This window comes from Eulemur rufifrons, chromosome 28 (genome assembly GCF_041146395.1).
Source record: "Eulemur rufifrons isolate Redbay chromosome 28, OSU_ERuf_1, whole genome shotgun sequence".
Lineage (NCBI taxonomy): Eukaryota > Metazoa > Chordata > Mammalia > Primates > Lemuridae > Eulemur > Eulemur rufifrons.
In genome coordinates this window covers 45,690,984-45,716,650 of record NC_091010.1, presented here as the reverse complement: position 1 = coordinate 45,716,650, position 25,667 = coordinate 45,690,984, and the positions used below count along the sequence as shown (strand labels likewise).

At 36.9% G+C, this 25,667-nt stretch overlaps 1 protein-coding gene across 3 annotated transcripts in view; it reads right to left on the bottom strand.

Annotated features, from left to right (window-relative positions):
* The window catches only part of R3HCC1L (R3H domain and coiled-coil containing 1 like), a 32,677-nt gene extending 7,504 nt beyond the window's left edge, over positions 1 to 25,173 (bottom strand). Inside the window, exons 1-6 of one of the 3 annotated variants that reach the window (XM_069459993.1) lie at positions 23,363 to 25,173; positions 21,991 to 22,032; positions 8,693 to 8,868; positions 3,124 to 3,194; positions 2,101 to 2,196; positions 1,457 to 1,597 (exon numbers count right to left, since the gene is read on the bottom strand). In XM_069459993.1, the coding sequence (XP_069316094.1) occupies positions 1,457 to 1,597; positions 2,101 to 2,196; positions 3,124 to 3,194; positions 8,693 to 8,868; positions 21,991 to 22,032; positions 23,363 to 25,168 (2,332 nt within the window). In that variant the 5' untranslated portion in view covers positions 25,169 to 25,173. The remainder of the gene's footprint in view (positions 1 to 1,456; positions 1,598 to 2,100; positions 2,197 to 3,123; positions 3,195 to 8,692; positions 8,869 to 21,990; positions 22,033 to 23,362) is intronic. The other 2 variants (XM_069459995.1, XM_069459994.1) reach the window with 2 other exon arrangements.
* Positions 25,174 to 25,667: the final 494 nt, after the last annotated feature.

Genomic DNA, 25,667 nt, shown 5'->3' with positions numbered 1-25,667 from the left:
CATTTAAAACAAATACTCCAAGTGGAGCTGCATGCTGATGTGCCTCCAGAGAAAGAGAGGGGAATACTCAAATAATATCCATCTAAAACAACTGCTGCAGTATCTGTAGAGATAACAGGTGATATTGCACCCATAGGGAAGCATGACACAGTACAAAAGGAGTCATATCTCTTTTATATAGATGTCACTGTTATTATGCTTTATTAATCTTTTGAGATAACTGTGGTTATCACATAGAAATCATTTTCTTCAGAGATAACCAATTAATAAAGGGTTAACAATATTACACATTCTTCTTTAATCTAGTTCTGTTATTGCCATCTATAAAGACCAGAGGGATCCTCTTCTGTTTCTATAATCTGTAAGAGGCCTTTGAGTGAACAATTTATTGAGAAAAACCAACACTGCCTCATTATAATCATTAAAGTTTTGAAAATTAGTTGGGTTCAACTCTGAAACTCTAGCACCTGCCTTGACACACATTGTGACAGTCATCTGACCAGTGCAGCTGAGAGTCTGCAAGCTGCCTGCTATCACCAAAGCAGAGAGGACAGTAAGTATTAATGGCCTTGTTAGACTGGCAATAAACAAGGAGTTTGAAACTTCAATTCATTTAATGGAAAAATGAAGTTACTTTTCGGTAAGTAGAATTTTCAGAATAAATTGCCTTCACAGATTCCACAGATTATGGGCTAAGGGAATGAGACTGTCTGAAGCCTGAAGGTTGATAAAAAGTACTTTAGTGCCAAGCTGGAGTCCCAAGCCTTTACATACAATTCAACAGCCTATAAAGGGAGAAGACAGATTTTAACCTCAACTCCAAACTATAAGGAAAGAAAAACTCTGCTTGTGAATCAGTGGAAATATTTCTCTGAGTGCTCTTGGATCCTGGAAAATAATCAGAAGACAGGTAAATCTAGATGTACTCTAATGGAGCCACTCAGGATTGTCTTAAAAAGACAAAAATACCTCCTACAGTTATTAACATCGATGTCACTTGCTGGGTTTTCCTTCATTTGTCTTCTTCCTCAGATCTAAACTATTTGATAACATCATGGCAACATCATGGTAATCACAGCCCAGTAAAACTACAGCAAACAATGTTTTCTGCCTAGAAGACTATTATGTCTTCACAGGAAAATTTTTCTCAGAGTTTTAGAGCAAAAACTGCAGAAAAAGCCATGGATGAGCTGAGAAGGCCAAACCTCTCTTGGAAAACAACAATAGGAGCATGGATTAGGGTGCCTTAGAGTGTGGAACAGGCAGACAAATTCTGAAATGTCTTCTTCCTGATTATAAAGCATGAAAATTTCTATACACTTGGGAGGCTTCAAGGAAATGGAAATGACAAAATGGAATGGGCTTCATTTTTTTTTTTTTTTTTTTTTTTTTTTTAACATGTGCTTTACAGTGAGCTCTAGAGGGACTAGAGAAGAGCAATATCCCTTCAACTCACCTCGGGCTTCTTGCAGTTTCTTGAGTTCAGCTTCCCGTTCTGTTTTGCTCTGCTTACTTCGAACCCCAAGGGCACTGATGACTAACCTTCTGGCCAGGGCTGCTGAAGTCTCAGGACGCTCCTTTGCTGGCTGGAGGAACTCTGAATGGAAGAGAGGGAGGGAGTAGGAGGGAGTAAAGAAGAGAAAGCACTCCAGCTCCAAGTGATTTAACTCAGTAATTAACATACAAAATAGACTAACAAGGGCTGCATCAGCAGTAATTAATACAAGCCTGATAGATGATGATCAGAGGAAATTAACATGGCAAAGCACAAACAACCCTGGTTTCATTATCTGCATTAACACAATTTCTTACAGTGACTCTATCCAACTGCTAAACACAGAGGTAAACTAGGCAGGGATGTCATGAGAAACTGGCTGCTGCATTGCTTGCAGTTAGTATCTCACACTCTCCAAGTGGCCACTCAGATGCCACATTTCCAACATGGCCATTTCTCTTTTCTTTTTTTCCTTAAAAATATACTTCTTTTAACACTAAAAATAAAAATGATATGTCTTCAGAAGTCTGGATATTGTAAAACTGCTGGAAAGAACAATAACGCCACCATCAATAAGAAAAATACTCCAGAGATTATAAGCTTACCAGCATAAGCTCTAGCTTTGGCCTTGGCTGCTCTTGTGGCCTGTGACAAAGGCCGGATCTTCACCATGGTATGTTTAATACCTAGCGCATCACGAGCTGCAAAGAGGAATAAATATTTCGAAGTAGAAGACATGAAGTGGAGTGACACGAACAAAAAATTTAGGGCTCATTCTTATAAAGTATTTCTTAGATGTTATGCTTTTTTTTTCCACGGCAAGCAAAAGAGATGGTAACATCTAAAAAATCTGTGAGAAACAACTTGGCAGTGATTATTATAGATCAAGGATCAGCAAACTATGGCTATGTGATCAAATACAACCAGCCACGTGGTTTTGTAAATGAAATTTTACTGAAACAGAGCCATGACCACTTGTTTGTATATTGTCTATGGCCACTTTCTTGTTACAATAGCAGAGTTAAGTAATGACAGAGACATTATGACCCAAAGCCTAAAATACTGTATTTAATATTTGGCCCTTTACAGACCTGTACTTTAGGTGGTTCAGACGGGAACCAACGTTCCAACACCTCCAATTTCTCTGAATGCCTCTGCGTCAGATCTATCATGAGGCCAATGATGTATGTTTGGAACAACAAAAAAAAAAGGCCCAATTATATATTCAGAGTGTAGGTACTACAATTTCTTACTGAAGAGGTTAAAGGGCTACTTCAAATTCATTTGTCTGGGAGAAAAAAAAAAATCACAAACGTTGTTAAGATTTAGTCCCACTGGTCTTAAATCTCTACCTGTAACCTATTTATGCACTATCACGAGTGACGGTTATGTGTACAAATAATGGTGGAAGGAGTTGACTATCTCTTCAAATACCATTGAAATAAGTTGAAAAAGGAGAGGAGAAGCACATGGGTACAAAAGTACCATGCCTCAAAAACCTGCATCTGTCCTATTACCTACATTGGCTGAATAAAATGCCAACTGGCTGGAACAGAAGGGAAATAGGAAAAAGTAGCATGAGAAAATGGACAAAAAGAAAGGAACACTGAAATCTATTGGGTGAATACCTGTAATTGGACTGGAAAATACTCCTAGCGCATGTGTATCATCCACCCATTTAATATCAAATCCTTTCTTTCTGCAACAAAAGAAAACAATTTTATTTTCTAAGATAAAATTTACTTTTATGAAACACCTTTCAAATAGAATCTCATAAAGTATTTCATGAGATAGGGAAACACTAAACGAGCGCACAGGTGGAATGGGGATGATGACACAAAAAACAGCTTGGAGGACATAAGAAGCCACTGAATTTTAAAAGCAATAATACCACCATAAAGAACTACCCAGGAGTGTTTTACATTCTCAGCCATTTTATAGGCATCAACTAATTAATCCTCACAAGTCCCTTGGGGAGATAAAGTATTTAATGCACTATTTACAAGAGATGTTCTTATGGGCAGGGAACAAGAAGAGATGGAAAGAGGAAGCAGAGGAGGGGTAGAAGAATATAAGAGGAGGAGGTAGACAGACAAGGTCACCTGGATTTAATGCAAATGTAAACTCTGTCCTTGAGGAGAGAGAGAGAGAGACAGAGAGGGAGAGAGACAAAGAGAGATTGTTAAAATGTCATTCAAATTTTTAAAAAGTCAAATAATAGGAAAAAAGGACAACTATTAATAAAATCATAAAGGCTGATCTATTCTTTCTTATTGCAGAGGGGAGGTAAAAAAAAAAAGTGGGTGGGGGAGAATAGAAAAGAATTGTGGCAAAGTCACAAAAACTTAGGATAAAAGAAATCATGATAAGAGAAATATCAGACCAGATTAGAAAGAATCAAAAGAATGAACATTTAAGTACTAGAAAAACACTTTTATTTTGGAGCAGAGCTACACAGTGAGCATAAGGAATATCAGGATGATGACATAACAGTTATACTTTCCAGCTACAAGCTTAAAATTTGCTCATGGGCTCAATATAGTTCAGTGGAAAGAGCAAAAGTTTGAGGGTCAGATATAAATGGACTCAAGATTCTGCTACCTTCCAGGCACCATGGCTCAAGCCTGCAATCCTAGCACTATGGGAGGCTGATGTGGGAAGATCACTTGAGCTCAGGAGTTCAAGACCAGCCTGAGCAAGAGTGAGACCCCATCTCTACTAAAAATAGAAACGTTAGTTGCATGTCATGGTGCACGCCTTGTAGTCCCAGCTACTTGGGAGGCTGAAGCAGGATGATCACTTGAGCCCAGGAGTCTGAGGTTGCTATGAGCTAGGCTGACACCACGGCACTCTAGCTTCTGCTACCTTGAAATTTTGGGCAGGCTTAATCTCTTTGACCTCAAGTTGTTGTGAAAAAGGAAATGAGATCATTCATGACAAGTCCTAGAACATGGTTGCTGAGCACTTGGTGAGCTTTAACAATTTAACAAATGAATGGTGCTCAGTATTTTTATTATTAAGAGTATTAACACAGATAAAGATGATTAAAATATGAAGTTGACTCTGGTATTTGACTTACAGGCACTATTAGGCTTTTGCACCAGGGCCTTTTTTTTTTCCTTTTTTTTTTTTTTTTAATTTTCACAACTCACTATAAAGAAAAAAGACAACTGCTAAAATATCTCCTCTCTTTAATGATCATTCAAGAAAAAAATTCCTTTCAGGGAAAAAGGAACAAAGTAGGCTTTGAAGGTTAGAGAATTTCCTGAATATAAGGGCAAATGTGATCATGAGATGAAGTAACTACAGGGTTGGAGACTGAAAAAGTTCAATAGTAGAAGTCTGTATACAAAAAGGATGGGAAAAAACCTAGCTGGGTTTGGGAGGGTCTTTTAGACTTCAGAATTTCAAAATCCTTTAAAATTCTTCTCTTTTGAGAATATTTTTGAATTTGACAGAAAAATGATCTTGCAGGTAAGATTAGGAAGAAGCAAAGCAAAGAGAAGTAAATAATTCATAAGAATTAACTAATATTCAAAAAATTCTAGACATTAACAAAATGATCCTTGATTATAAGAACTGTTATTATTAATGACAATCTAAGGTAGTTCCAATTTGGGATTTAATCTCATTGATTGCTCTTAAAAATGTTACGAACTTTATATTGAATAGGCCTGATACTGGGTCTTAACTGTAATGAATTAGACTGAATGACCTATACTATATATTTAAAGTTTATGGTAGAGAAGAGATTAACTGTCCTCTAGGATCCATTCACCCCTTCTTTCTTTCTGTTATAGAACCGATATTTGCCCTCAATCAAGTTTAACTGATTAACAAGTACATAGCTGCTAGGTAGTTTTGTTGTTCTAGAACTTTATATAAAAACAGAACACTCGTTTTTATAAATGAAGTTTTATTTTACAGCCACACTCGTTTATTTATTATCTATGGCTGCTACTATGTAACAACAGCAGAGTTTTCTAAAATATTTATTATCAGGTCCTTTAAGAAAAAGTTAGGTGCTATACCCTAACTGATATAGAACCTTACAAACTGAAGATGTACATGAACTGAATTTTAAATTTAAATTTGTTACATCACACAACAGAGCTGGCTCATTTGTAATATCAGGATTGAAATATAAGTATAATCAATCCTTCATGATACTGACTTTCTTCCAGACCCTGAAAATCTTTTTATTACTAACTTCATTTCTGGATTATCTCTTTATTACTGAAGCTAGAAATACAGAGGTATACTTCTGACTCTTTTACCTTCTCCTATATACGTATCAACTATATACATGCCAAAACTTAGTGCAATTGTTCTGAATCCCACTTGAATCAGTTCGACTTGATATCCTGACTATATAATTTAATTAAATAAAATTAAACCAATGAAATATGAGTATAAAAAAGAGTAGTTATTTCTATAAAGACTTAGTCAAGGCCAAGTGCAGGGGGCTTATGTCTGTAATACTAGCACTTTGGGAGGCTGAGACGGGAGGATCGTTTGAGGCCAGGAGTTCAAATCAGCCTGGGCAACATAGCAAGACCCTCATCTCTACAAAAAATAAGAAAAATTGGCCAGGCATGGTGGTGCATGCCTATAGTCCCCAATACTCGGGAGGCTGAGGCAGGAGGATCACCTGAGTCCAGGAGTTTGAGGTTGCAGTGAGCTATGATGACGCCACTGCACTCTAGCCCAAGCAACAGAATGAGACCCTGTCTCAAAACTTAGGAAGACTAGAGAAAGATAAAGTCACTAAAAAAAAAAAAAGCACCAAAAAAAATTTATCAATTACGTCTGGGCAAAACACCTACAAAAGATAGAGAAAACATTTTAGCCTATAAGGAATATGTACTGAGTTGACTCTGAAGGTATGTTAAAATTCTTGCTCTAATTTAAAGAAATGACACTAAATCGTAGATAAGGTATCAGAGGGTGACTTACAATAACTCTTCTATCAATACACCAATAACTTCAAAAAAAAATGTGTTGGGGGGAAGGAGCTTGGCACCATATCAAAAGACTGGCAAGTGAATAGACATTTGTATGTGTTAAAATAAAATAGTGGAGACATATAATAATTTTTTAAATCACTCTCCATTTGACTACTTCTGAGTGGCCAGAAAAACCTCAAATCAATCATTTAAGTTAGAGTGCTCCTGGACTGTTACATACCCTCTCAGGAAAACCTCTTTCAGTGTAGGCCTCAATTCCCATAAATAAAATTCCAAGGAAAATCATAGCTCACGGTAAAAAATAACTAAATCCCCCAAAAAGCAAGGAACTCTAAGCAAGAATTTACAGAAACAAACAAAAATACCAGAAACAGAAATAAAAGGAGTTTGGGTAAAGGAATTACAAGAGACTATTAACAGAAGGTATACATTTAATATCCTTAAAGAAATATTTTTAAAAATCTTGAAAATATTTGAGAAAACAAACTGTAAAAAATGACCATGCAAGTATGGAAAACAAAGAGAACTTTGAAAAATAAAAAAAATAATAAAACTCAATTTTAAAACTCAATTTTAACAGCACTTAACCACAGCTGAAGAAAAATATAAGTGATCTGGAAACCATAGCTAAAGAAATTATTCAGAATGTAACAGAGACAAACAGATGGAATGTATGAGAAGACAGGTACCATGAGGACTAAATGAGAAGGTCTAATACACATGGAATAGACATCTTAAAGGAGGTGAAAGAGAGACTGCAGTAGAGGCAATTTTAAAGAGATAATGTGTGAGAGTTCTCCAAAATCCACAGATTTAATAAACCCAAATAATCTGAATCAGAATTTTGAGAAAAGAAATCCATAAAGCCCACATCACATAAAGCCACATCACAGTGAAAATACCAAAGACAAAGAGAAATCCTTAAGAACATCCAAAGAGAAAAGAATATATTCAAAAGTGACAGCAAGCTGCACGCGTGGTGGTTCACGCCTGTAATCCTAGCATTCTGGGAGGCCAAGGTGAGAGGATCATTTGAGCTTAGGAGTTCAAGGCCAGCCTGAGCAAGAGCAAGACATCATCTTTACAAAAAACAGAAAAAATTAGCTGGGAGTGGTGGCACATGCCTGTAGTCCCAGCTACTCCAGAGGCCAAGGCAGGAGGATCGCTTGAGCCCAGGAGTTTGAGGTTGCTGTGAGCTACGCTGATGCCACAAAACTCTAGCCTGGGCAACAGAGCAAGACTCTGTCTCAAAAAAAAAAAAAAAAAAAAAAAAGTGACAGCTGTTAAACTGTCAGCTGACTTCTCATCCACAGAGAGAGCCAGAAGACAGGAGAATAATACCACATTTGTAAGAGAAAAATAACTGCCAACCTAGAACTTTATACCCAGCAAAAATGTCTTTCAAGAATGAAGCTAAAATACTCAAAAAAAAAAACCCCACAAAACCTAAGTTTGTTACTAGCAGATTGTCACTAAGTTAAATGCTAAAGAATATGATGCATGTAGGATAAAACTGATTTCAGATGGAAGGTATGAGATGCAAAAAGGTAGAAAGTGGGTAAATCTGAACACTGAATATATAAAATAACAACAACAAATGGAATTTAAAAGGAAAAAAGACAAAAAACAAAAAAGAATCAAACAGTCACAACAGCATGTAAGTTGGGGGAGGGAAAGATGGGGAATAAAATTAAAAGCCCCTATAGTGTTTAGAAAGAGGGTAACAATATTAACTTTAGACATTGATAAGTTAATGCATTCTGTAATTTCTAGAGTAACCACCAAAGAATAGAAACTATCATTTTCCAAAAAAAAATATGAGAAAAAAAATTCCTAATCAATCTAAAAGGTGGCAAGAGAGAATAGAAAAGGATGGGACAAGCAAACGCACACACACAAAGATGACAGGAAATCTAACAATACATCCAAATATAGCAATAATTATAATACAATGCATATAAATGGACTAAATGTACCAAGAAGTCATTACTGATGACAATCTTCTTAAATACTAAAAGGGGGTCTAGAAAGGCTACCTAGCATTTTTAAGGAACTTAAAACACTAATTTTGATACAGAAGATTTCTTATGGACCTGGAAAAGACAATAAACCAAACTGATGCTAAAGTAAACAACAGGAAATATGAAAAACAAGACATGATTTTTCAAAAGACATTTTTTAAAAACTTCATCCTACCTTCCCTAACACCCACAGCCATTTGCATACTTACTGATAACTGCAGAAAACTCGCAGAAGGTCTTCAGTACGAAATTCTTGCGGGAAGTCATAAATTTCAATGACATGGGGGAATTCACAATCACTGAGGTCAATATCAGGGACATCATGGTTGTAATAATCAAATCTAGGTTCCTGGATGTTTTCTCTGTTCTTTATATTCCCTGATAACTAGGGAGGAGGAAGCACATAAGTGATCGTTACATCAAACCTGAGCATTATAAGTATTATCCCATATATAAATAATCCTCCTCCCTGTCTCCATGTTCCCATTCCTTAACCTTTGGCATTGTCTCTGTATTAATTCTGTTCATGGATATCACCTAGTTTATATTATACATGTGGAATACTTGAAAAGGTGTTGAGATTTCAGCAGACAGGCAATGTATGAAACTTAACTTGCATCTATCAACCAGTGTGTGAGAAAAAATAGGGTGATTAACATGGTGAGTTACAAATGGCACATCATGGAAACTGAATTTCAGACAATAGCTGAAGAGATGAATTAATAATATTTGTTTTAAATGCGCTTATTGGTCAGGCTCATATCATAGTTTCTTTCCTGTAAGTGAAAAAAGCAAAATTTAAACAAAAATCAAAAAACTTTCTTAACTTCATTTTTTGTTAACTGTATTAAAGGGTGAGGAGACAACTTAGGAATTTTTTTTTTTTGAGACAGAGTCTCACTCTGTTGCCCAGGCTAGAGTGAGTGCTGTGGCGTCAGCCTAGCTCACAGCAACCTCAAACTCCTGAGCTCAAGCGATCCTCCTGTCTCAGCCTCCCGAGTAGCTGGGACTACAGGCATGCACCACCATGCCCAGCTAATTTTTTGTATATATATTTTTAGCTGTCCATATAATTTCTTTCTATTTTTAGTAGAGATGGGGTCTCGCTCTTGCTCAGGCTGGTCTCGAACTTCTGAGCTCAAACGATCCGCCCACCTTGGCCTCCCAGAGTGCTAGGATTACAGGCGTGAGCCACCTCGCCCGGCCACAACTTAGGAATTTTTTAAGACAAATGTAAAGTGGTACAAATAATTATACTTAAGGTCCCTAGCATGACAGCTATCTTATAGGATACCCATATGGTGGGCCAGTAAAGGAATAAAGGAAGTAATGAAAAATACTTAAAATTCTACTATCCTATAAAAAAACTGAAGGCTATTAACTACTTCACACTGGAAGCAGGAGAAAGGAAAGCAGAAAGTAGCAGCAAAGCCATGACAGTCATTTTGTCATTCACCTATTACAAAACCTAGATGCCACTACTAACCACCTAAAGTTACCAGAGCCTTAGGTATCTTTCCTCTCTTTCTCCCTCTCTCTCTCTCTCTGTTAATCAAAAGTCCAACTAGGTCCCTCTTTTATAATATGCCTCTTTTCCCATGAAATGAGGAAAATGAGAATTTGCAATGCCAAGGATATATCTCCTTAATGAAGTAAAAACTGGATATAAGACTTTTATTGAGGAGGGAAGGTGACTTATGTAACATCAGTAAAAAATTTTATTTATTCCTGTGCTTCTAGTTCCTTTTCTTCACTAAGCATCAGTTTTACATCTAATAAACAGAAATAATAATAGTATCTACACCTCATAGACAGGTATGTGAATTAAATGAGATGATGTAGTAAGTGCTTAGTATACTGCTTGGCACGTAAGTATTCAATGAATTCAACCTACTTTAAACAAATTTTAACTAAGTGCTAAATCTACTATATGCCAAGCAGTATTAGTTCTACCCTGATTAGGATGTAGAAAGCAGAAGAGAAGGTTCCTCCCACCATAACAAGAGAAAAGACCAGCTGATCTATAAAATCTTAACTTTTCTTGAGTTCACCAGAGCTGAGTCTGCAATACAACCACAGGAACTAAAATCCACAGAATGACAAGTCTCTCCCAAAGACAACTGGAATACATAAACTGTTTCACCTTTGGTAGACCATGTGAAGAAGTGACCATAACACAAAATGGCAGGAAAATATCAGCTAAACTTTCAGCAAATTCTTAAAAGTCTAGAGTAGGCTAATGTTAACAATTTAGAATAAATCAGAGCCCCAGAGACAAGGAGTCTGCAATAACTTGCAAGTCAATCCTCATGCAGATGCCACACTGTTTTGATCCGCTCTAGCTTTATAGTAAGCTTTGAAATCATGAAACTCGAGTCCCTGAACTTTATTCTTTTTCAAAATAACTTTGGCTTTTTAGGGCACCCTGCATTTCCACTAGAATTTGAAGATCAGCTTGTCTATTTCTGCAAAATAAAACAGGCAGCGGGGATTGCATTAAATATGTAAATCACCTTGGGGAGTATTTTAACAATATTAAGTTCTCCATAGATGAACGTAGGATGTCTTTCCATTTATCTAGGTCTCCTTTAATTTCTTCCAATAATGTTTTAGTTTTGAGAGTATGTTTTACATTTCTTTTGTTAAACTTATTCCTAAATATTCTTTTTTGATGCTATTATAAATGGAATTGTTTCCTTCATTTTGTGATTGCTGGCAATGACTTTTTTAGTTACTCTGCAAAAACCAAACAAAAGAACTGTATGTTTGTAAATTTATAAATCGGGCTAAATAATGCACTGTGAGAGATACAATGCAAACTACAAAATATTTTAGAAATATAAATCAGAAGAACTGATTATAAAAAGGAAGGAAAAGACAGGAATGGTCTAGCAAGAAAATTTGATTATGCTTCCTTGCTCTATCTAACCTGGTCAGCTAAATTGAACCTGTATACTTATATCTCATTTCTCAGGTAATTATTAACCATTTTGGCTTATAGTGATTAAAAACAAGGTGTTGATAACAGCAAAAAACATAATTCTTATTCTACATTTCGTGGAACAAATAAAGCTAAAAGTTACATACTTCTGGCCAGATTTTCCTATAACTCACACACTCCACTATTATCTATCGGGGATTCCTAACTTTTCCTAAGAGGAGGAAGAACTTCTTTTCATTTCCCCAAAGTACTGGTATTGCTGGGAGCAGCTTACATTTCTACATGTTTCTATGGAAGTAGGTGGCCATCTTGTTAATGGCAATTTCTCTCCTGAGAATCTTAGCAAAACATGCAAGAAAACTTGACAAAGAGAAGGAGAGAGGAATATGTGGCATAAAAAGGGGAAATGTCAAAGAAGATAATATGGTATAAAGATCAAAGTGAGAACCAGAGCAATACTGTGAAGGGGAATGGGAAGTAGGACCACTGACAACAGAGGGATTAGACGTGGTGGTATGGAGAGCTGTCAGGACAAGCTCTAAAAGATGATGTACTGATTATGTAGATACCTTTGCAGCAGACCTGGATTGTTCAGTATAGTAGGCTCTGCCTGTCACATGTGGCTATGGAATACTTGAAATGGGGCTAGCCCAAACAGACATGCTGTAAGCATAAAATACACACCACATTTCAAAGACTTAATACAAAAACAAGAACATAAATAAAATACATCTCATTAATTTCTTATGTTGATTACATGTTGAAATGATATTGTGAACATATTAGATTAAAATATATTATTAGGGCCGGGCGCGGTGGCTCACGCCTGTAATCCTAGCACTCTGGGAGGCCGAGGCGGGTGGATTGCTCAAGGTCAAGAGTTCGAGACCAGCCTGAGCGAGACCCCGTCTCTACTAAAAATAGAAAGACATTATATGGACACCTAAAAATCTATATAGAAAAAATTAGCCGGGCATAGTGGCGCATGCCTGTAGTCCCAGCTACTCGGGAGGCTGAGGCAGTAGGATCGCTTAAGCCCAGGAGTTTGAGGTTGCTGTGAGCTAAGCTGACGCCACGGCACTCACTCTAGCCTGGGCAACAAAGTGAGACTCTGTCTCAACAAAAAAAAAAAAAAAAAAAAAAAAAAAAAATATATTATTAATTTCACCTGTTTCTTTTTACTTTCCTAATATTACTAGAAAATTCAAAATTATACATGTGCCTTACATTTGTGACTTGCATCATATTCTATTGTAGAGTCTATTGGGGCAATAAATACTTCCTACATAGCCAATGTGAAACTTTCATATTGTAAGACTCACATATATTTTTTTCTTTTTTATGGCTAAGAATTATCTGAAAGAGCAAAAATAAAGGGGAGAAGTTTAGAATTTGATTTGATCTGATCTATCCGTTATAGACCAAGGGAAAGTGTTTGCAAATGACTCAGAGCAAATAATTTTTGAGTTATGAAGCACAAACATTTTGGGCTTTTTACCAGTGGTCCGTCTTGCTATTTGTAAGGCATAAATGAAATCTAAGCGTTCCTTCATATGTGTAACTAGCTTCCACAAAACCATTCAACTTCCCGAAATAGAGGGTTTTAAAACTCTTACAACCTAGTAGTTTGATCTTGAAAACAAGTCTACAAATATTTCCTGACTTACTATGATATGATTGCCCTGATGCCTATTTGCAGAGGGAAAAAAGGATGTGGGAGACAGCACGAAGTCAACAAGGCATGGATCATTTAGCTTTTCATTTTCTGTTTTTTTTTTGTTTGTTTGTTTAATCCTTAGTATTCTGCATCAAAAGGAAAATCAAAATGTTTTGAAGTCACATGTCACTTATTCCCTACAGACAAAAAAAATAAAAATATGCTACATTAGGCCCGCCCTGCCTGCTGCTGCTGGCATCCACACAAACCATCAGGGGGAGTCTTAGGAATGACCTGCCTGCCTGCCACCACCACCAGTGCCAATGCACGCCTTTTGGAGGACTGAGGACAAGTCTGCCCAACCTGTTGCCACTACCACTGCCACCAGCAACTTAGTACACTGCCAAGGGTCTAGGGATCAACCCCCCCTGCCCACTGGCACCCACATGTACCACTGGGGGAGAATGACAACAGCCCTGTCCTGCCTAAAGTCAATACCTGTACACATCATCAAGGGGGCTAGGAATCGACTCGCCCTGCCCACCACCACAGGCACCCATGCACACCTTCTGGGGACCAGAGGACAGGCCTACTCCCCCCACCACCAATACCAACCGCCACCCCAGCATGCCATCCAGGGGCCTAGGAATCAACCCACCCCACCAACCATGCCTGTGCCTACGTACACCTTTGGAGGGCCTGAGGATGAGTCTCCTCTGCCTGCCCCCTCCAGTGCCCGGGCACATTGTCCAGGGACCTGGGGATTGGCCCACATGGACCTGCTACCATGGATGCCCAAGTACACTGCCTGGAGGCCCAAGGACCAGCACGCCCAGCCCACCACCACCACCACCGGTGCCTGAGGATTGGCCCACCTGGCATCCTGTCCCCACCAAAGCTTCACTAGAGCCTCTACTAACAACTACAGCCTAAGCCACTGAGGAACTCACAGACACCACTAATGCTGATTACAGCCAAAGAAATAAATACACAGAGACCATACTACTGCACCCACCCATAATCAAAACCAAAGGGCCCTACCAAACCAACACTATAGAAACATCTTTAGAAAAGTCTTTCCCTACTACAAAAGCCAATCCGTAAAATCTGAAAAAGTGACTGTTATACCAGATATACAGATATCAACATAACACAAGAAATATGAAAAAGCAAGGAAACATGACACTTACAAAGGAACACAATAATTCTCCACCAACAGACTCCAATGAAAAAGAAAACTATGAAATGCCTGGAAAAGAATTCATAATAATGATATTAAAGAAGCTCAGTAAGATATAAAAGAATATAGATAAACAATATAAAGAAACCAGGAAAACAACTCATGGCCTCAGCGAGAAATTCAACAAAGAGATAGAGATAATAAAAAAAAAAAAAAAAAACCCACACACCAAGCCAGTCTGGGAACTAAGAATTCAATGAATGAAACAAAAAATATAATTGAGAGCTTCAACAAGAGACTACCTCAGGCAGAAGAAAGAATTTCTGAACTTCAGGACAGGTCTTTTTAAATAACCTCGTCAGACTGAAAAGAAAAAAGAAGAAGAAATGGGATACTATAAAACAACCAATTATCAACTATTGGGAGTTCCAGAAAGAGAAGAGATGGCTAAAGGCATAGAAACCTATTTAATGAAATAATTGCTAAAACTTCCTAAGTCTTGCCAGAGATAAAGACATTCAGATATAGGTAACTCAAAAATCTCCAAATGGACTGAACTCAAGAAGAGATGTCTTCTTCAAGGCATATTATAGTCAAACTGTCAAAAAATCAAAGACTAAGGGAGAATTCTAAAAGTAGAAGAGAACAGCTTCAAGTCACATTTAGGGGAATTTCCATCAGATTAACAGTGGATTTATCAGCAGAAACCTTACAGGCCAGGAGAGAATGTGATGATATATTCAAAGGGCTTGGCGCACAGAGGCTGGCGGGGGGGGGGGGGGGGGGGGGGTGCAGCAGTGCTGTCAGTCAAGAATACTATACCCAACAAGGCTATCCTTCAAAACCGAAGGGGAAATAAAGTCATTTCCAAACATGCAGAAACAGAGGGAATTCATCACTACTAGACTGGCCTTATAAGATATGCTTAAAGGTGTCCTACATCTGGAAGAGAAAGGACAATATCTACCATCATGAAAACACACAGAAGTATAAAACTCCCTGATAGAACAGGCACAAAAATTAGAAAGAAAAAAGTGTCAAATGTTACAACTATAGAAACTGCAATGATAAACAAGAAGAGAGGAAAAAAGGAACAAAAAATATGCAAAACAATCAGAAAACAACCGAGGAATAGGAAAAAGTCCTTACTTATCAATAATAATCTTAAAGGTAAACAAATTAAATTCCTCACTTAAAAGAAACATTATAGAATGGATTTAAAAAATGACCTAACTATATGCTGCCTATAGGAAACTCACTTCACCTATAAAGACACATATAGAATGAAAATGAAGGGATGCAAAAAGATATTACATATAAATGGAAACCAAAAGCAAGCAGGAGTAGCTATAATTATGTCAGATAAAATAGACTTGCAGTCAAAAACTGTAAAAAGAGACAAAGAAAATCATTATATAATGATAAAGAGATCAATTCAGCAAGAGAATATAATGATGCTATTATAAATATATATGCCCCCAACACTGGAGCACCCAGATAAATAAAGCAAATATTACTAGATCTAAAGGGAGGGATAGACTCCAATACAATAATAGGTGGGAACTTCAACACCCCACTCACAGCATTGGACAGATCATCTAGATAGATAATTAGCAAAGAAACATTGGAGTCACACTTTAGACTAAATGGATCTAACAGATATTTACAGAACATTTTACCCAACTGCAAAATATACATTCTTCTCATCAACACATAGAACATTCTCCAGGATGGATCAAATGTTAGGCCACAAAGCAAGTCTCAACAAATTTTTAAAAATATAAATCTTACCAAGTATCTTCTCAGACAATGGAATAAAACTAGAAATCAATAACAAAAGGAACTTTGGAAACTGTAAAAATACACAGAAATCAAACAATATGCTGCTGAATGGCCACTGGGCCAATGAAGAAATTAAGAAAGAAATTTAAACATTTCTTGAAACAAATGAAATTGGAAATACAACATACCAAATTCTATGGGATACAGAAAAAGCAGTGCTAAGAGGAAAGTTTATTGCAATCAACACCTAAATCTTAAAAGTAGAAAGATTTCAAATAAACAACCTAACAGTGTACCTCAAGGAACTAGAAAAACAAAAGCAAATCAAACCCAAAGTTAGTAGAAGGAAAGATATAATAAAGAAAAGAGGAGAATTAAACAAAATAGAGACTAAAAAATTACAAAGGATCAACAAAAGAAAAAGTTGTTTTTTTGAAAAAATAAACAAAATTGATAAACCACTAGCTAGACTTGCAAAAAAAAAAAGAGACAAAAGACCCAAATAAATAAAATCAGAAATGAAAAAGGAGAAATTACAACCAACACCACAGAAATACTAAGGATTGTTACAGACTATTATGAACAATTATACATGAACTGAAAAACCTATAGGAAGTGGATAAATTATTGGACACATACAACCTACCAAGATTAAACCAGGAAGAAACAGAAAACCTGAACACACCAATGACAGGTAACAAGACTGATTCAGTAGTAAAATACCTCCCCAGAAAGAAAAGCCCAAGAGTGGATGGTCTTACTGCTGAATTGTATCAAACTTATAAAGAAGTAACACCAATTCTTCTTAAACTATTCCAAAAAATTGAAGAGGAGGGAATTCTTCCTAATTCATTCTCTAAGGCCAGAATTACCCTGATACCAAAACCACACAAGGATACAGTAATAAGAAAAGAAAACTACAGGCCAACATCCCTGATGAACATAGATGCAAAAATCCTCAACAAAATACTAGCAAACTGTACCCAACAGCACAAAAAAGATAATACACCATGATCAAATAGGTTTCATCCCAGGGATACAAGGATGGTTCAACATATGCAAATCAATAAAAGTGTTACTTCACATCAAGAGTGAGGACAAAACCATACAAAACATCTCAACAGATGCATGAAAAGCATTTGATAAAGTTCAACATCCCTTCATGATAAAAACTCTCAACAAATTAGGCATAGAAGGAACACACAGCAACATAATAAAAGCCATATATGACAAACCCACAGCTAACATCATACTGAATAGGAAAAAGGTAAAAGCCTTTTCTCTAAGAACTGGAACAAGATAGGATGCCCATTTTCACCATTCTTATTCAACATAATACTGAATTCCTAGACAAAGCAATCGAGCAAGAGAAAGAAATAAAAGGCATCCAAATTGGAAAAGAGGAAGTCAAGTTGTTCCTGTTTGCGGACGACATGATCTTATATATAGAAAATCTAAAAGACTTCACCAAAAAACTCTTAGAACTGACAAACAATTCAGTAAAGTTGCAAGATACAAAATCAACATACAAACAAAAATCAGTAGGTTAGGAAAATCTTAACTAATTTATTTTACCTATAATTTCTATTTGATGTATATAAGAGAATGAGATATGATAAAAACTTATGTCTAATTAAGTCTAAAGGAGTTCTTTCAATATGTATACAATTAAAATTCTAAGGGAAAAGCACTGTGTCAAAGTTCTTTCTTAGTAATATATAAAATAATGGTATATTGAACAATCAATGACATTATCAATTCACTGAAATAGAATACTCTTTTATTTTTTTTCTAGTTATTTCTAAGAATATGTCTCATTAGCTCCACAAAATGACAAACTCTTAAACACTGTTATCCTTCTCTTTTACCCCTCACATCACCAAGATCAGAGCTGGGCAAAGAATGTTTGTTTGTTATCTGATGATTGGCTGAGACCTGTCAGGTGGAGGCAAAGGCTTACTGCTATAGAAAGAGCCTAGGGCTAGAAACCAGGAGGCACAGATTCTACTGCCAGCTCTGGCACTAACTAACCTTAATAGGTAAGTATGACTTTTCTGAGTGTTAACAATGCTTAAGGAGTTTACAGCCTTATGGCGCTGAGACTTATTCTCAGAAATGACTTTCAATGCTAACATTCTACTTTTTTAAACAGACTTATGCAGTTCCATCTCTAAGGGAGGATAAAGTTCTACTTCCTAGTCCTTATAGTTCAAGAGCTATAATATTATATAACCGTGGCTCAGATCTTGGAAAATAGAAGTAATAACACTTTCATGAGTACTTTTAATCAAATACAAATAAAAATTAAAAACTACTTTAAACTACAGTTACAGATATAACTAATGAGACACCCCATGGGATTACAGGGACAACGACAAGATTTGACCACAAGTTAGTGGTATAAAATCACTACAGTTGCTCTAAAAGCCATGTCTATTTACAGAATTTACCAAGTCTATTTACAGAATTAACCCACATAGTCAATTCTCAATTATGTAGGTTAAGTTATTCAAATCCTTTATTTCTGTTTTTCTCTTCTACTGTTACCTTGTAGCTACATAACTGCTTATTAACTCATTTTCTATTGAGGAAAGTCAATTAAAAATTTTATGATTTACTATAAACCTTGATAAATTTTAAAATGCCCTAATCATACCTCACATCTCATGGAATTCACTGAAACAAAAGCAGTGCTAAGGACAGAGCAAGACACACTAAAAATCTCTGAAGCTTCAGACAAGAATCCTTAGATAAAAGCCTCTCTTGTACCGACAATACAGGCCCAGAACTGTCTACCTTTCCTTAGTTTTGAAAGGAGATCAGAAATTAAAATGCTGCTGGCTTGTATGCTGATTCAGAGGAAAAAACATTATGCAACAAATCTAACAGAGCTCAGAAGGGAGATTTTTTTTTTTTTTTTTTTTTTTTGAGACAGAGTCTCACTCTGTTGCCCAGGCTAGAGTGAGTGCCATGGCGTCAGCCTAGCTCACAGCAACCTCAAACTCCTGAGCTCAAGCGATCCTCCTGTCTCAGCCTCCCGAGTAGCTGGGACTACAGGCATGCACCACCATGCCCGGCTAATTTTTTCTATATATATTTTTAGCTGTCTATATAATTTCTTTCTATTTTTTTAGTAGAGATGGGGTCTCGCTCTTGCTCAGGCTGGTCTCGAACTCCTGAGCTCAAACGATCCGTCCACCTCGGCCTCCCAGAGTGCTAGGATTACAGGCGTGAGCCACCACGCCCGGCCAAGATTTTTAATTTTAGGAGTCACCTAGTTTAAATTAAAAGCCCTATGAGCAATGAAATCTACTTAATGTTCTCTCTTTCTGTGTGAACCAGAGATCTAGTCATCATCCACTAATGGAATGAACAATAAACAGAGTACATAATTCACTCAGATTCTTCACTGGACGTCCCAAGTGACTGCATTAGAATATATAGCATCTAGAAGGTGAGTCTATAAATCTCCACTTAGGCAGTCAATAACGTGTCAATTCAGACATTTTTATAAAAATATTAACTATAAATCTGTTAAAGTGAGCTGGAACTAATAAAAGATACTGTGAAAATAGAAATTAGAAACAGACAGGTGAAGGGATACATGGGAACTCTACTCTTCGTTTAATTTTTTTCTATAAACCTAAAACTCCTCAAAGTAAGTCAATAAATTTTTCAAAAATAGAATAGAAAGTAGAAATTAGGAACGCAGAACAATATAGTAGAAGTGGGAACTATAATCTCCTAATTCTATGGCTTAACCAACATGAAACTGTATCAATCAGTCTAGCACTGGAGGATCTAATTTTTGAAGCCATCCTCTATGTCACTCATCAGACAATCAAATAGTTCCAATACATCTCTTATAAGGTTGTTTTATATTAATTACCCTTCAGATTATTACGTAACTATCTAGTCACATGGTTATACATTGTCTCTCCAAATGAAACATTAGCAACTTTAAAACAGAGACAAAGCTGGCTTCTAGCACAGTGCCTTTAACGTAGCAGTTATAACAACACATTATATTATCTAGCTACCTGTGATTTATAGTTTATTAACTTCTAAGTGCTCAATATTTGCTATTTAAGTGAAAGATGATGGGGTATCAACTATTTATGAGTCCTCTAGGGGGTGCAATATGAAGATCTTTCCTCTCTGTACTCCACATAATTTGCTTTTAGTGATTGGATTATAAATTTTTTCTTTCAACTTTGGGTTTTCCACTTAAAAATGGACAGCATTTTTGCAAAAGACTGTAGGGAGACAGAGAGAGTATAAATATGTGAGTTAGCACACACAGAGAAGGAAGATAGGTATGAATGGTTTTCCAGGGTTATGTACCATTAGAGTAGCCTTCTATAACAAAGACTTCCCAAATGGAAGGTTTCAAATTATTACTTTAGGAGACTGTTCTTACCTAAACATTTATCCCTATCTAAGACTCAACTCAAGGCCAGAAATGGCCAATGAAGGTGTCAGATGCAGTATCAATGTTATGTTGTTGGTAGTCCACTAACCCTCCTACCAACAGATTTGCTGATCAGTACAGGCAGCAGCAGGGGCTATGACAGTTTTTTCTGGAGAACAATAATTCCTATGTTCTTATACCAAGATCTCAGACAGCTAAAAGAAAATATGCCAACATCCTCTCCTTTATCAGTTACCAACTTCAATTGGTAATTTTATCAAATTCCATATCATGGCATTAAGAAATTAAGTGTAACTTTTGGAGACAAATCAAGAGTTGCAGTTCTAGGAGCTCAATAACATCTAACTATGTGCTACCCACCTCAGGCAGTTTTAGAGGTTCACATGTCACAGGAAATTGCTTTGCATGTCAATAGCTGCCACACCCTGCTCTACAGCATACTTCCTTGCCTATTAGAAGTATTAGACATACCTCCATATGTCTAGCTCATTATCAACAAAGAAACAGGCCAGCTGGGAAAATAGCCAAAAACCTTAGGTTAGAAATTTTTCAAGGTAGGCAGGCACTATGGCTTAGCATTTAATAAAGTATGTTTGGAGCAATATAAATAATAAACTAAGAATAAGAGTCACCAAAGAGCTATTATTAATATTATTGGATTTGTGACATCTTTAATAAAATTATATTTTCTAAAACCAAAAGCAGAGGAGACCACAGTTTTAGACTTGGATCTGCTATCTGCATTTTCAATCCATCTCCCTCCTTCCTGCTCTCATCTATCCTCATCCTTCAACATAGACCCCACTCTCTCACAAGTGCCTCCAAAGATAATTCAAACACAACACCCAGGCACTGGCTGTCTTCAGCTTAAAATACTATATACTCTATTTTCTTGCTATACTCAGCTTTTGGTCATCCCAACGTCCTCTTTAACTGTTACTGTGTTCCTCAAAATACTGAGTTGTTGCCTAAATTCTTTTACACTTATTCTAAACAGTGGTAAGACCTGAAAAACTGAGTTGTACATTTGAACCCCTTTCTCTTCCAATACACAAGCCATATCCATAAACTAACACACAGAATCCAAGTTCCAGCAGCAATGATGTTTTGAAAGCCCCTGGAGGCCACCCTAAAAAGACCCAATTCTGCCCTCTCAACTCCATCCATTCGATAAATATTTACTGAGTACTACCATGTGTAAACGGCTGTGTGTCATACCTTTTTGCAGGAAGCTGTTCTTTCTGTCCTACACATACATACATGTGCTCTCTACTCCTCAGGTAATCCTTTCACCAACTCCCGTGAACACTGTTTCCTTTCTCAGACTAAGTCCTTCTCCCAGTGCTTTGATCCTTACTAACATCTCCATATTCACCTCACTTCCCCCATTATTATTATTTCTTAACCTGATTTGGGTCTTAAACCTCTGCTGAGTAGTATTTTTCTAATTATGGGCTGACAACCATTTGTAGTTCCTCACTCACATTCTGATATACACTTAAGTTTGTGTATTACCTTTGAGCAGTGGTTCTCAAATTTCATGTGCATCAGAATCACCTAAAAATGTTATAAACATACAGTTTTCTGGCCTAAAGAGTCTGCAGTTCTAACAAGTTCCCAGGTGATGCTCATGCTGCTGGTCCAGGCACCACACTTTGGGAATCACTGTCTTTGAAAATCTGATGAAAGCTATGAAAAAATGCATACACTTACATAACTTTGCATATAATTTCAAGGTGTTCGTGGATGCTCATTCATAGATACTCTCTGCTCTATATTTTGTTCTAAGAATGTTTAAGATACAGTGTTTCTTGACCTGACAGTAGGAAGGGCCCACTACAGTACAGGGAAACTCAGTGCCTGCAAATACCTTCTAAGAATGAGGTGGGACTGCTTGGTATTGGAAAGTCAGTTCTACCCAATTGGCTGCCTTCTTCAGCCTCAAGGAGCTTTTTCACATGCATGCGATAATTTTTCTATACTGCTAATTTAATTACCAGAAATAAAAGACTCATCACTTAGTATTTAAAAGGCTCTTTGGAATAGCTCAAACAAAACACTTTCAGTGAGGATGGTCCGGTAGAAAGAATAAAAAGACTGAACTAAGTAATTTCTAAGATGCTTCAAATCCAGTAGTTTCTATCTACGAACTCCAACCGGCCAGCATGTCATTATTCACTTATATTTTCTACATATGCTAAAGAGTCATTTATTCTGCAATGTAATTCAGTATAAACTCCTTAAAAAACAATGATAGTTTTATTTTACCCTTCCCTTCTCTACTTCCTTCCCTCTACAGTGTCCAACATTCCAATATCTACTAGAAAAATAAAATACGAATAATAGTAATAAATTATTTTCCTTCTCCAAATAGGCCTCTGTAAAACATATCTTGTCAACACAGAAAAACCCTTTTGAAGAAGATTTCCTCTGTATTTCCTCAACAGATAGCCAGAATCCATTAAATTCATCTTTAATCTATTCAATAAGATCTCTCAGGGCCTGGCTATTATATAGTACAATTCTGTATGTTTTTAATGCTCCATCAGATATTCTTTTCTCAATCTACAATACTATTAGTTTATTGTAGGAACTCATAAATTGAATGTGAGTGTGTACAAATGTCTATCAAAACTACCTCTGGGTAGTGGGGTGGAGCCACATGTGCCCTTCTGGATCCTTCAGTGGCCTTCTGAATCCTTCAGTGTGGCCTTCTGACCGAATCCAAATTTTGCACAACAAATCCTTTTAATAAAGGGATTTGTTCTGTGAAGTTTGGATTCGGTTGAGGGGCACTGGGGATCTGGAGGGCCACAGGTGGCCCCTAGGGCGTAGGTTCTCCAAAGCTTAAACTGTCTAAGCATCAAGCAATTTGAACTAAACATACCTCTTGTAGAAGACGTGGATCCAGGCAGTCACCATCATCATTAAACAGAGACTCCCAGCTCTCCTCAGTAGTACTCTCCTCCACATGAGAAGTTTCGGTCACTTTTGGTTCCATGGATGTTTCCATAGATAATGATTCTCTATCAGGAAAGGATACACCAAAGTCTATATTCTCTGAGTCATCTTGCTCTTTTGTTTTGAACTCTTCAGCAGTTCTTAGTTCATGTAAGCCCTCTGTTATATGACCAGTACTATCCAGATCATTGCCCAAGGCACTGTCTGAAAGTACTTTTGTCCCATTTAACATATTGAGTTCAGAGTCCAAAACAGTGTTACAGTTATCACCAACAATCTTCTTTATAGGTAAGGAAGAAGCACAATCTGACAGGCTCTCTGTCAACTTTCCTGTTGATTCTGTACAACTAGATGAAATACTCTCAGCATAAATATCTGAACAAGTAGTCAAACTGCTGAAATTTTCAGTATCATTCCCAACTCTAGCTACATGAAGCGGGGCTGCATCTGCACTCATTCCTGTGTATTTTGAGAAACTACTTGTATCGTTACAGGTCTCATCAGCTATTCTAACTGCAACTACATGAGGGCTGCCAACAGCGATAGGATCACATATGGCATCTGTAATGTCCATCATACATGCTTTACTGGTAATGTCACCTACACTCTTAAATCCATTATCTGTATCTGTTTCATGAGCAAGGATAGCTGTATCGGAAGGTTCATACTTTACACACAACTTATCAGCAATGCTGTCATTCTTCTCATACTCTTTAAACATTATTGGATCAACAATGCCATTTGTGCTCTTTAATTTGCTGACTATAGACATTTTATGAGAGATGTGACCCATAGTCTCAGGAATGGAATCTGTATCTTTCTGATCCAAGATGAAACCTGTACTACTGGCTATATCACCTACATTCTCAGCTTCAAAGTCTACACAAGTTTGATCAATGACACTATCCAGACTTCCAGAGACAGAAAGAGCGGTGATGCCTCCACTGCTGAGTTTCAACATTCCATCTGATGTTTGTATGCCTTGTCGTACAATTCCAGAATCGGAGCTTAGTTTTATTGTTGCAATCATATCCTCTGGTTTCAACACAGAATTAAAAACTCTAGGAGACTGGGATAGTATCTCCACAACCTTGGCATCAGTTTCAATTCTGTGTTCCAAATCCTTGGCTTCAAATGTTTCCCCACTTAGTTCATGACAACTGAAATCACAGAACTCCACACTTTGAAATGGTTTGCTTAGAACCTGAGCCTCACTAATTTCTGAGCAAGACTGTGATAGAGGCATCCTCTCATGCCCTGTCACATCTGTGATTTCAACCTCCGAACACTCTAGCTTCTTTGGTTTAAAATGTCTCTGTAAAGGTACATTAGGTATAATCCCAGTATTTGGGGCTCTTTGCTGATATCTTTGGGATAATACTTCTTTGGATTCTGTAGTTTCCCTCTTAGTACAAACTCTATCTTTATTTCTTTTTTGAAAGCAAATGTCTTTTCTTAATTTTGCTGAAGATTTCTTTCCTTCCCTATAATTATGTTCCTTTCTATCAGGACTAATACTTAGTCTTTGAGCCTCAGGTTTGTCTCTAAAGATTTCCTTTTGGGAGAGACAACCTTCTTTTTGTTCTTCTTTCACCACAGAGTTAGGTGAACCACCGCTTTTGTCCTCATCACCTGTCTTAAGGAGTACTGCGCCCCTTCGAGCTTTAGGTACATAGAGTGCCATGTCAGGCCTTCTGGCTCGAACTCTGAATCTCTCTGCTTCTTGCTGCATGGCAACACTTCAATCTGTAAGAAAAAGAGAATGATTTAATTACCAGATACTAATTACAATGTATTGAACCATGAGATTTTTAAAAACTAGGTAGATAAAAAAAAAAAAAAAAAAAAAAACTAGGTAGATAGTCTATTAATCCATCCTTAGAAATCCCCAAGTTAAAAAAGAAAATAAAACCTGTCATAAAATAATACAATCAGGTACACAACTAAGGAAAGTAAATTCCCAAAAAACTCATGAGTTTTATCCATAATATCCTTTCTTCATATTCTAGAAACCCCTTTACCTCTACTTCCCAAATCTTCTTTACTTTTTTAACAAGTAGCCTTGTCTTAGGCTAAATTAAAAACAGATTTTAGGGCCGGGCGCGGTGGCTCACGCCTGTAATCCTAGCACTCTGGGAGGCCGAGGCGGGTGGATTGCTCAAGGTCAGGAGTTCGAGACCAGCCTGAGCGAGACCCCGTCTCTACTAAAAAAAAATAGAAAGACATTATAT